The sequence below is a fragment of the Apis laboriosa genome, unplaced genomic scaffold (assembly GCF_014066325.1).
Source record: "Apis laboriosa isolate Shangri-la unplaced genomic scaffold, ASM1406632v1 scaffold84_cov144, whole genome shotgun sequence".
In the NCBI taxonomy this organism is placed as follows: Eukaryota; Metazoa; Arthropoda; class Insecta; order Hymenoptera; family Apidae; genus Apis; species Apis laboriosa.
This window is the reverse complement of record NW_025224606.1, coordinates 422,892-436,815: the sequence shown is the minus strand read 5'-3', so window position 1 is coordinate 436,815 and position 13,924 is coordinate 422,892. Positions and strand designations below refer to the sequence as shown.

Sequence of the window (13,924 nt, the reverse complement as noted above, 5' to 3'; positions counted from 1 at the left end):
TTTAAAAACAAAATTTTCGAATTTCTTTATAAGATAGTTTACAACGATTTTTGAAATTAATTATCGGATAAAATATATTTTTATACATCTATTTTTTCATTTATATATAAACTGATTTAAAAAAAATTATATAAAAAATGCAATACATATGAAAAAAATAAAAAAAATATAAACTCGATACAATCAATAGATTGTAAAATTAAAATTTTTTATTTTAATTATTTTTTCGAATTTTATAAAATAAAAAAAAGTCTACATAAAATTCTACTTAATTTCAATGGGATTATTATTTCATAAGGTTATTTAAAAATATATATAAAAATATATAATATATAAAGTAAATCAATAAGAACTATTATCTAACACAAAATATCGCTTCATATTGATTGTATCAAAAAAATACCTTAAATTATATAGCATTTTAAGAAATACTGCAGATGAATGCAATTTAAATTTTTTAATATCTTAATTTTTTTATGATATCAAAATGATCTAGTGTTTTTTAAAATCAATATATATATTTTTTTAGTAAATATTTTTTAATGGATAAACGATCATTCAGCGATCTATAATATGATGATTTTGAGTTGACTTTGATCTTTAAAATCACACAAAATTTCAAATCATATATTAAGTAAAACATTTATTATAATTCGAGTCTTGTGTTTACAACATTCATTTATATTAAATTAATTTATATTAATTATATTATTATATTTATATTAAGTTAATTTAAAATTACAGTATTATTTTAATATATTATTCTTAAATTAATTAAAAAATTATTCTTAAATGAACTATATACAGTGAAAAAATGCGATAAAAATTAATGTAATAGTAAATTAAATATAATTAAATAATAAAATATAATTAATAAATTAAGATAAATTCAAATAAATTAAGATGGATTCAAATGAAGTCATTTTTTATTAACAAGATGGAATCGAATTAATAACGCAAATTTGATACTATTGATATCAAATCTTAAAATCATTCATATATTTCATTCATATATTTTCAAGATATTATAAAAATTATAAGCATTTATAAACCATTAATTTTTGTAATATAATTTAATTGAACTATATTTTTTAATTTAATTTAATTTTTATTCCATAGTTTTTTTTTTTGCTTTTTTTTTATCTTCAATGCTATTCTTAATTATATAACATTATATTATAATTTGATATAATTATGCAAATATATTCTAAAAAATTCATATTTTTTTAATTTTAATTTTGATATCAAACAATAAAAACTGTAAACGATATGATCATTATATTCATTATTCATTCATTATTTATTAATAAATATTTAAGTTTTAAATATTAATACTAATATTAAGTTTTAAATATCTGAATATTTGAATTAAAACTTATATATAAGGAAATAATTTTTAAGGAATTGCAAAAGTAATAGATTGTTTGTATTCGCAGAATGTTCTCCATGGTGATATTGTGTATAATACTACTATTATTGCTGCTATATCTTGGCTTGCAGAAACCAAAAGGATATCCTCCAGGTACTATATTTTTTAATAACATAATATATTATTTATATTTCTTAATATATATAATTATATGATATTATATGACTCATTCCTCATCTTTTTAAATGACATATTTTAATTTATTAACTTGTAATTTTAATTTAGAAATATATAATATTAATGTGCGAGAGCAAATACATTTGCTGTAAAATAAATTAGAACAAAATTTCAATTTATCTTCTTGAAAAATCAATAATTTTAATATATAAATTCAATGATATTTTTGACAAGATTAAACATTTATAATTTTTTTATTAAAAAAAAAAAAATAAGATAAATTAGAAATATTATTCTTTCTTAAATATTATATATTTTTGAAATGAATTTTTTTGAAATCTTCGTGTAAAATTTGTTTTTGATTTGATTGAACTTTATTTTATTTTCTTGTTATCTCAAAAATTGTAATAAAAATATTTTTAAATTCTAATATTTTTATTAAAATTTTTGAGATAATAATTTTTTAATTTAATTTTTTAGTTTATCAATTTCAAGATTTTAATGTAATAAAAAATAATGAAAGATAATATGAATATATTCATCAAATAAAATTAACAAGTTAAAACTCATCAATCATACTTTAATTTATTTTTTTTTTTTTAGTTTACGAAAACCCACAAACTTCAGAAATTAATAAAATAAAATATTTACTTTATTCACTTTTTAAATGGAAAATTGATCTTCTGATGTACAAGAATTTTTTTGAAATGACTAATAGAAGTCCTTTTTGAATTTTTTAAGTGAAAAGTAATATCAATTTTTGTATTATTTATTATTTTATTTGAAAGCTTTCGAAAAATAATTATATTAAAATAATATATTTTGAACAATTTTTTTTATATATATTATTGTTATCGTTTGATCTTAATCTTGAAATATTCAAAAAATATTTTAGCATAATATTATCGCCTACGATGATCATTGTTTTTATATAATCTAACTAAACTTTTTCATGATGTTAATAAAATATTAAATATTTCATAAATAAACAATTATAAATAATGCTAATTTAGATAGAAAATTGTAAAAAAAAATATGTATAGGAATATAAATATATGATTACTATTTAGTTTTAAATATATTTTAAATTTTATTGACTATTTACTAGTAAGAGTAGATTCCCAATCAAATTTGAAATGTTATTAAAAATATAATTTTTATTAACTTTTTTTTATATTGATATAAAAAAAATATAATGGTCCGATTATTTATGGCACTATATTTTATAATAATAAAAATGATTCAACAAAGTTCCAATGTTTTAATTAAATTATTTAAATACAAATAAAAATTCACATATAAATCATTAATTATAAATATACAAATCCAGAAAGTTCTATAAAAATTTTAAATTTAAAAAAATTCGTTCAAAGTTAATAGATTTTGTTTAACAGAATTCAAAATTCTATTTTGTGTCTATCAAATTTTATTTACATTCGAGAATTGTTTTTTTAGCTCAAGGTTCAAAAATGTTCTTTATTAGTTATTATTAGTTGATTCAATTAGTTCTTATTATTCTTATCTTCAAAGATTAAAAAAGTTCTTTTAATTATAAAAAAGTTGTGCGATTAGTCCGAGGTTTAAAAAAATTCTTAGCGATCCGGAATTTAACAAAATTCTGATTTTTCTTAAAATTGTAAGAAATTTTATGTCCTTTTCTGTCTACGTTCATTTCGGATCGTGAATCTTTAATAAGACAAAATGATTATATTCAATTATATTTATCTTTTTTTCAAATCGAAAGCAAAAGAATGAATTTGATTGAAAAAAAAATGAATATAATCTGCAAAAAGATAAATTTTAAATGCAAAATATATATTTTCTAAGTTGTATTTTTCAATATTATAAAATTTTCCAATCTTCTATAACTTTTATAATTTTTTTGCAATATTAAAAATTCGTATAAAATTCGTATTCGTATTCGTATTTTTAATATTAATTTATTATACTTCGATTTGAATTTTAAAAAAATTAAAAAAAAACATATTTTTTTATACATTGATTAAAAATATTGAATTTTATTCAATATTTTTAATCATATTGAATTATATTCATAAGTTTAAATGCTCAAAATTTCTCAAAATGAAAAAAATTATTATTAAGACGCTCAGTATCAAATCTTTCTGTATAATTTTCGATTCAAATGATATAAAATTGATTTATATCCTTAAAATTCTTAATCATTTCAATGATCGTTTAAATTTTTTTTTTATTGAATATGAATAATTTTTCATTAAACAAATATGAATAATAAATATTAATATGATATGAATTTGAATTGATATGAATATGATTATTAATTTTAATGAATAATATGAATATATAATATGAATAAATAAATATTTAATATATATAAATAATATAATATATATTTAATATATATTAATAAATAATAAATAAATATGAATATTTAATGAAATATAATAATAAATATAATAAAATATGATATAAAAAACATCATTTTGAATATCATTTTGAATAATTTTTTACTATATTGATGCATACACATTTACGATCCTATATGGACGGAATTCAATATATAGTACCAAAAATATTTTAATAATTCGAAAATTAAAGCCAACCGTTAGTTATATATAAAAAAAAAAATTATTCAAAATAAAATCAATATATTCCAATATATTCTAATTAAAATTGATAAGAAGAAAATTAATGGGTAAGTTAATAAAAAATTTAAATATTTTTCTAAAAGTTTATCAATACCAGGTTAAATTGGAAATTTATGAAGACAAAAGATTGACAAAATAACATAAAATAATCTAAAATAATATAAAATTATAATTTATAATATATATTCATTTTGAAATCTTTTGATATTTTTAAAATCTTTTGGTACTATACATTGATAAACATGTTACGTTTAAAGATATTATTAATTCATTGAATACTATTTATATATACATATGCATATATCTTCGGAACAATACATATGACAATATACGTCATTTTTCAAAATATCCTAAAATAAATATAAAATTGTGTACATAAAAATTATAATTTATTATAATTAGAAACTTGAATTAATAATATCTCAATTGATATTTTTATTTTTAGAATTCTTTGTTTATTTTAGAATCAAATCAAATCTAAAAATGTTCCACAAATAAATTAATACTTTATATTTAATACATATTATTCGATAAATTTTAAAATCTTTTTTTTCGATTTTGTAACTTTCAATAAACGTTTCTTATAGATTGTAATATAATAAATGTAAATTTTTGCAAATTGTTTTTTCTCAAGAATCTATTTTTTTAAAAAACCAATTTTAAAAAAATTATATTCAACTTTGGAAGTATTTTGTGTTTTTACAATAATGGTTCAATTTTTCTTGATATAAAATAATCCTAAGAACTATTCCGAATAAAAATGACATAAATAGTTATATAAACATTTAATTTAAATTTAAATAATGATTAAAATTAAAAGAATACTAAAAATATATTATTTTTCAATTTATTTCAAAAATTAAAACTTTAAGAAAAAATTTAATCACATGATAGAACAGACTTTCTTTTAGAAAATCATCTAAATTCAAATTCTTTTTTTTTTATTTTTTTTTTTTTTTTCAATATAAAAGCAAAATAAATTAGTAAATGTATGACGACATAGTACTCAATAATTGATCTTATTAGCTTAGCTATAATTTCGATATATTGGAATGGTCAACGTTTTTAATCTGGATAAAGCGAAATTATTATGATTTAATAATGTTATAAAGAAATAAAAATTTTTGTTATTAGCATAATAATTGCTCTAATTTTGGTCATATCTGTCAAACTATTTCACTTTTACATTGAAAATAAAAATGATTTTATAATTTTTGGTATTTTTTTAACTTTGATCATTATTTAAACATATTTAGATATTTATAATCTAGTAATTATAACTTAAGTTATTAATTTAATTAATAACTAATTTATGTCATTTTTATTGGAAATAAGAAATGAAAATAAATCCAGGAAAATTATATTATGTCAAGAACAACTGAACTATTACTATTATTAAAACACAAAACAAAATTGAAAAATTTAATTATAACGTTTTTAAAATTGATTTTTTTCAAAAATCAATGTTGATTCTGGAAAAAAGCAAAGCTTTTTTTTATTAAATGTTAAATTAATTGTAACTAATTAGATATTAAGTTTAACTATCTAATAATAATAATTAAATAATTAAGATAAAATTTATATTAAAAAATTTTTTAAGAACTTATAAAACAAATGGAAAATAATTACATTATTTCTAAAAATTTTAGGTCCAAAATGGTGGCCAATTTTGGGCTGTGCCTTAGAATTTTCTCATTTACGCAAAAAAAATCATTATTTATTCAAAACTTTTTCTGTTTTGAGCAAGAAATATGGACCAATAATCGGAATGAAAATTGGAATAAATCATGTTGTGGTATTAAATGAATATGAGAGCATAAAATCGATGCTCTCTAATGAAGATTGCGATGGAAGACCATTTGGTATATTATATGACAAAAGAACAGGCGGCATTAATAGAGGTAATATTCAATTTTAATTTCTAAATTTTCTTTTTAAAAAGTTTGTTTAAGAAATTAGAAATGACTAATTTTGATAATTGTCTAAAAAATTGTCTAAAATTTTTCCACTAATTTTAATGATTTTCTAAAAGACAATTTTCTAAGACAAGAATTTGAACAATTTTTTTCTTCTACATATAATTATTGGACATTCATACTTTTTGAGATATTTGCAAAAAAATTACTATTATATAAAATTTTGTCTATATAATAATATGTATATAAATATATACTTATCTACTATTTCTATATATGCAACTGGCATATATATAAAATATATAATCCAAATGAATTGATCAAAAAGATCAAATAGATCATAGTGGACTTATAATATATAATATAGTGGATTTAAAATATCTCAATCCAAATATTTTGTGAATTTACAAATTATAAAAATAAAATAATCTTTGAATGATTAAAATTATAATCATCGAAATTCCAAATAATATATCATTATTACATTTATTTGAAAGTTTATTATAATTTTGATCATTATAAATCAATAATTTCAATCATACAAACTAGATTGACTTAGATATAGTTTAAATAAAATATTTTAAATCCATCATATCTATAAGGAAGTATATATAACTTTCTAATTAATTTACATGTTATACATTTTGAATGAATAATCGCTGTAGTTTATTTATAGAAATAATAAATAAGCATTGATTGTATATTTTTTTTCACAAACTGTGTATATATATATATATATATATATATATATGTATGTATGTGTGTATGTATAGGAAATGTGTGTGTGTGTGTGTGTGTGTGTGTGTGTGTGTGTGTGTGTGTGTGTGTGTGTGTGTGTGTGTGTGTGTAGGAAATATTATGTAATATCTCAAAAACTAAAGTTGGATGGCGATTTTACATATATAAGAAAAAGTTGTTCAAAATTTTATCATCTACAACATACTCAAAAATTATCAAAATCAGTGAGAAAGTCCAATTTTTAGATAATTATCCTAATTTTTTCTTGCATTGAATCATATAAGTTCAATCATTCAATCATTCATTTCTTCATACGGGATTTTAAAATTCAATATTTTTCGATATAATTATTATTAGTATAATTAAAATGAAAAAGATAATAATATAAATAATAGTCATTAATCATTATCAACATTTCATCTATATATGCAGCAATGGAAAAGATATAATTTTAAAGATATTATTTAATAGTTTAAATTTAATTATTATTTTTACTAATTTGTTATAACAAATATATATATTAATAAATATGTAATATTTATTAATAAAAAATAATAAATATTCTTATATTAAATTAATACTGATTAAAATAAAATATTTATCAAAATATTTTTTACACGACCGAAGTTAAAATAATCGATTTTGCTATATTATATTCTAGAATTATATTATGATTAAATACTTTATATTGACTGATACAGACTTTGATTTATATATATTTTATATTATAATGACATGATAATATCCTGTGTAAAAACAGTTGGTTAATAATGTCTGTGTAATATAATACGTTAATTATACTTATATAGATAGAATTCAATAATGAAAGTTTTTTATTGATATCTTGGAAATTAATAAATAATCGAAATTAAAATTTCAGATTTAGAATACATTCTTCCTCTTATAAACTTTCCAAATTTCATATCAATCATAACATTTATATCATATATATCATGTACTTTTCCAAAATACAGCCGAAATATATAAGTCATTTTGAACAATATTTTGAACAATATAATTTTTCTTATAGCCAACAGCTTTAGTTTTCGAAATATTTATAAATAAAAATTGCTACAATTACAGAATTTCATTATGCATATATGTATTTAAGTTAATAGCATAAAAATATAATTGCTGTTTATTAACTTATATAGAAATAAATACATTAACTGGCATTCAACATGTATATTGAATGAATTAATATCAACATATTTAATATTGTGCGGAGTTTAGAAATTTGTTTTTTAATTTGTTTGATATATACATTAAGTAAATAATGTAAAAAAGATTTCTTATTCGATTTTCCTATCCTCATCTTTAATACTTTTGACAATATTCGTTTATATCTTTCTATCTAACTTAATTTTGATATGTCGTTCTCTTTTCTTCACGCATCAGATTAATAGATAATCCTTTTTGCCAAAAATAATAAAAAAATATATAACATAATATCAGTTTGAGCTAAAATTGGGTTGGCCGTTTTTTGGCCAATTAGATCCACATTTTTTCAGAAAATTAAATTTCTGAATATCTATCCAAGACAATATCTTTCACATCCATAGTATATATAAAATAAAATATAATATAATATAATATAGTATATATAATATAGTATATATAATATAGTATATATAGTATATAGTATATATATAGTAAATATAGTGTATAGTATATAATATAGTAAATATAATATAGTATATATAAAATAAAATATAAATCAATTCTTCGAGTGATTGAAATTATAATGACCAATGTTACAATAATAAATAGAAACAATAAGTATGAATAACAAGTATGAAGCTGATGTTACTATTTTCATAGCTTCGGTACTCGCTCAATGGATTGTTTTATATTTCGTTTTCGCATTCCATCGATCCTTTGGATCTTTATAAATCTCTTAAGCTCTCTATATAGGTACTACTGTGATGATACAAATCGATTTTTATATATATATATATATATATATATAATTAGATGATTTTATATATATTTACATTAAATTTGATGTATTGAATAATAAATTTAATTTATTATTAATAATAAATAATAAATTTTATTATAAGATAAAGGTTAAAGAAATTAAAGAAATAAAAATTTTCAAAATACACAAACAGTATGAAAAGAAGTAAAGGAAAGAAAGGGAGGAAAAAGAGAGAAGATAAAATGGAAAAGAAGAGTGGTAAATGAAGAAAAATGGAAACAAAGAAAAATTATCAGATAAAAAAGATTTGATGTAAAAAAGAAATCAATAGTATCATATAATAAATTTATGATAAATTTATCAATGGAATTTATTAAGAAAGTTTTAATTTTGAAGAGAATACAATCTATATTATAAAAGAATAAAATCTCTAATTTGGATGTTGAATATCTTTCAAATAGTAATCTTTTAGATTATTAATTAATGAAGTAATAAATGTTTTAACAAGAGAAATTTAGATTCTTCATAAAATAATATTACATTTTGTGTTTCAAAATATAATGATCTTGAATATTTTATTCTGTATATTTAATTGATTTGGAATTTTTTTTAATACAAAAATGAACATTTCTCCATAATTGTTGAAATTGTTGTTGAAATTAAGGAAAAATAAGGAAATTATAAGTTAAAGCATAATCAAAATTTAGAGAAATTAATTTTATTTTGCAATTAGAAATTAATTTTAAGTTTCGTTTAGCTGATTTCAAAAACATGAAGGAAAAAACTAAATATTTTGAATATCTTCAGCAATAACTTTCCATTATATGATCGAAGAGATTATTAAATAACAAATCTTATCGAATATAAGATTGATTTTCTTTGATTTAATATATATAAAGTTGATTCAGCTTAGGGATAAGTATAATCTTATAATCACTTTCCAGCAAAAAAAAAAAAAAGATAAGCTAACTTAATCGAGATTCTAAAGATATACTTTAAGATATACTAATTAATAGATTTTTCATTTTTTAATATTATTCAATGTTTTATGATCTCGATCTCCAAATAATATTAGCAAGTTGTAATAAAAAAAACATTACTAAGATTATTATTTTCGAAAACTCAAGCAGTCGAAAGCCATTAATGAAAAAATCAATTTCATCAAAGAAAGATTATATAGATTATATAGATTATATAGAGGACAAGATTTTTAACTTTTTTTTTTTGCATATTACTTACATATCGCTCAATCTTGGATTTCGAAATAATTTCGAAAATTTGCAAAAAAAAATTGTTGCTATTTTATAGAATTTTTCTTATATATACATTTATGTGCATAAATCAATAGTTTCCACTTATCTATTATTTCTATAAATAAATTGTAATAAATTGATATGTCTAAAATAATAATTATTTGGAATAGTAAGATCATTGTTAATTTTGATGATTTTTTAATTTTATGTTGTAAAAATCAACATTTTGAATAACTTTTTCCTTTGCATTTTCCTACCACCTTTGTTTTCAAAATATTTACAAAAAAAATTATTATTATATAAGAATATTATATAATAATATTATATAAGAATAGAATTTTTCGTATACATATATGTAACTGCATATGCGTAAACGTGAGATTGTCACTTATTTTTTGTTAATATAAACATATGACGATATTAAATTAAGGCGTATAACAAATGAAATAGTCAAAAATCTACTTACTCATGGATTATGGATTAAAAATATCTCAAATATAATGCCAAGTTTAGACATTTGTTTAGATTTGCAAAATAAAAATAAAATATAAAATAACTCTTAGACGACCGAAATGATTGAAGTTACAATAAATATTAGCATTATTTTTATTATCTTATCGTTGTAATTTCAATTTTATTAATTTTAAGCCCACTATAGATCATAAAGACATATCAATTTATTACAATTTATTTATAGAAATAATAGATAAGTGGAAACTATTGATTTATGCACATAAATGTATATATAAGAAAAATTCTATAAAATAGCAACAATTTTTTTTTGCAAATTTTCGAAATTATTTCGAAATCCAAGATTGAGCGATATGTAAGTAATATGCAAAAAAAAAAAGTTAAAAATCTTGTCCTCTATATAATCTATATAATCTATATAATCTTATATAATCTTATATCCTCTATATCTGTCCTAATATATCTAAAAATTATCAAAATCAATGAAGATCTCCTTATTTCGAATAATTATTGATAAAAATAATGAATTATACACTGTTATACAAAGTTGTAAGATAATGTTTCTATTTTTTTAAATATATCAGTTGCAACAATAATTTCGCTTAACAATTAATGGTAATATAATTCTGGATATATGGATATCAACAATAATGGATTATAATTCTTAGTGTAAATTTTTCAATTTTTCATATTAAAAAAATCAAAAAATTGAGTTCATTCTTGAGAAGGAGTTCATTTAAAAATTTTTTTAATATAATATTTTATATATTTTAATAATAGAGTTAGTGTTCCTAATAGGATATTGTAATATTCATATAATATATATTTATATAAGATAGAATAAATACAGAAGATAAATGGTAATTTTATGCTTATGTACACATTTACATACATGTATATATAAATAATCACAGATATATATTTATAGATAAAATTTTATGTAATAATAGCATTCTTTTTTTACAAATATTTCGAAAATTAAAGTCAATTGCCGGGTTTTATATAATATAAAAAATTAAAAATTTTGATTTCTCTAACATTTCCTAATATATCTCGAGATAATATCGAGATTTCAAGAAATCATCGAAATGATTTGAATGAAGAAAAGAGATAATTTTTCTTGAACTTCATCCAAATGTTTAATTTTATTTAATCAATTATATTTGTATTTCTTCGATTTAAGGATTACTTCTCGTTGATGGTAATTTATGGACTGAACAAAGAAGATTCGTATTGAAACATCTCCGTGATTTCGGCTTTGGTCGACAAAGTATGATGTCAATAATAATAGAGGAGAGTCAATCACTCGTTGAATATATCAAAAAATTAATCAATGATGAGCATAATATCCAAATTAACAAATCTAAAATATATTATAATAATAATGAGTTTAATGATGGACAAATATATAAATTAGTTAAAAAAAACAAAAAAGATAAGACAAAGTTAATAAACAATTACATAATCAATGAAAAAGAATTAAAAGCTTCAGATTTATACATGAATGCTAATGAATATACAAGAAATAATATGACTCAACCTGGAACGATAATTTCAATGCATAACATTTTTGGAATCACTGTGCTTAATTCATTGTGGAAAATGTTAGCTGGTAAAAGGTTGTTTGTTTTCTATTGTTTTAATATATTACTATTCATTTCAATTTAAATTCATTAAAGAATCAAATAATTTTTTAATATAATAACAAATTGATTTGACATATCAAATTCAGGTACAATATTGATGATAAGGAGTTAATTTATTTTCAACGGATTCTGTCAATAATTCTTAATGAAATTGATATGTTAGGCGCACCATTTAGTCATTTTCCCTTATTGAGATTCATTGCACCAGAAATATCTGGGTACAAATCATTTGTAAAAATTCATGAAGAACTTTGGAAATTTTTCAAAGTAAGCTATTACTATCTATGTTAAATCAATTGAATAAAAGAAATTAAGTAATGTAATTATAGGATGAAGTGAATAATCATAAAAATACTTTTAATTCGGACTCACCTGGAAATTTAATAGATATATATCTAACTGTTTTGAATTCTGAAAATTATGGCAAAACATTTTCAGGTATCTAAACATTACAATATTTTAAAATTTAAGTTATGTCAGTTGTACCTATACTGAGATATTTCAGAGCCTCAATTGGTAGCCATTTGTGTGGATTTATTCATGGCAGGTTCAGAAACTACATCTAAAGTTCTTGGTTTTTGTTTCTTGTATTTAGTTCTGTTTCCACATGTCCAGAAGAAAGCACACGAAGAAATAGACAGAGTAATTGGACGCAATAAACTTCCAACTGCGGAAGACAAAGCAAAGTAAGTTAAAAAATGTTTAAACAGATTAATATTGTTAATTAATATCTTCTGCATATAATACTTATTTTATTTTAGAATGACATATATGAATGCTATTGTCTTAGAATCTTTAAGGATGTTTGTAGGCCGATCCTTGAATTTACCACATAGAGTACAAAAAGATACTACAATATCAGGTTACAAAATACCAAAAGTAAGTATCTAATAATGAAATATTGGATATAAAATAATTAAACTAAGAAATAATATAATTCACATTATTCTAGAATACAACAATTATAACAAATTTCAATGGAATATTAATGGATGAATCATGGGGTGATCCCGAAAACTTTCGACCAGAAAGATTCATAGATGAAAGTGGTAACATTGTTACACCATCTAAATTTCTTCCATTTAGTGCAGGTATACTAATATAGAATAGAATCAGTTTTATATAATTGGTTAATGTTTTAATATGATATTTTATTATCATAGGAAAACATCGCTGTATGGGGGAAAATTTAGCAAAAACCAACATATTTGTTATAGCTACTACATTGTTGCAAGCATTCACATTTTCCGAAATACCTGAGGAGAAACCAACGATAGAACATTTTATTGATGGAACTACTATTAGTCCTAAGCCATACAGAGTAATTGTTTCGTTAAGAATATAATTATTTCCACAAATAGAATAATTTTTATAAAAAGATAATTAATTTTTAATTGATTTAATCTGTATGTAGTATGCGTAATTATTATTAAAAAATTATTATAATTTCTTAATAATATACAGTACTTACAGTTAAATTTTAAATTAAATTTTAAATTTTATTTAAAATTATATCTTAATGTTCAAAAAAATATATTTTATTTTTTATGAAAATACATATACATGTGTGTGTATATATATATATATTTGTGTGCGCGCGCGCGCGCGCGTGTGTATGCTTTGTGTGTGTGTGTGTGTGTGTGTGTGCGTGCGTGCGTGCGTGCGTGTGTGTGTGTGTGTGTGTGTGTAAGAAGCTATATAAAATAAATAATACATATATGAGAACAGTATAAATTCTATATCTGAATCTAGATTTTAAAATTATATCTTCAATAATATATTACAGAAGGTATATAAATTGCACAT

General features: G+C 19.5%; 1 protein-coding gene and 1 long non-coding RNA gene across 2 annotated transcripts; one reads left to right on the top strand and one right to left on the bottom strand.

The window, feature by feature from the left end:
• Nucleotides 1–1,437: 1,437 nt before the first annotated feature.
• On the top strand, nucleotides 1,438–13,569 carry LOC122719558 (methyl farnesoate epoxidase). The gene is made up of 9 exons (XM_043945487.1): nucleotides 1,438–1,522; nucleotides 5,823–6,074; nucleotides 11,656–12,091; nucleotides 12,205–12,385; nucleotides 12,448–12,556; nucleotides 12,624–12,804; nucleotides 12,880–12,997; nucleotides 13,071–13,209; nucleotides 13,282–13,569. Exons 1-9 carry the CDS (start codon nucleotides 1,438–1,440, stop codon nucleotides 13,461–13,463), a joined length of 1,683 nt encoding a protein of 560 aa, XP_043801422.1. The 3' UTR covers nucleotides 13,464–13,569.
• On the bottom strand, nucleotides 11,289–12,746 carry LOC122719559. The gene is made up of 3 exons (XR_006347645.1): nucleotides 12,605–12,746; nucleotides 12,491–12,529; nucleotides 11,289–11,835 (listed from the first exon to the last, which is right to left on the bottom strand). It is a non-coding gene; the product is annotated as an uncharacterized LOC122719559 (long non-coding RNA).
• Nucleotides 13,570–13,924: the final 355 nt, after the last annotated feature.

Bases quoted from the DNA above. Each gene is read 5' to 3' on its own strand.
- LOC122719558 (XM_043945487.1), top strand. From the start codon at position 1,438: ATGTTCTCCATGGTGATATTGTGTATAATACTACTATTATTGCTGCTA. The intron at 1,523-5,822 runs GTACTATATTTT...TAAAAATTTTAG, and splicing joins ACCAAAAGGATATCCTCCAG to GTCCAAAATGGTGGCCAATT. The intron at 6,075-11,655 runs GTAATATTCAAT...CTTCGATTTAAG, and splicing joins AACAGGCGGCATTAATAGAG to GATTACTTCTCGTTGATGGT.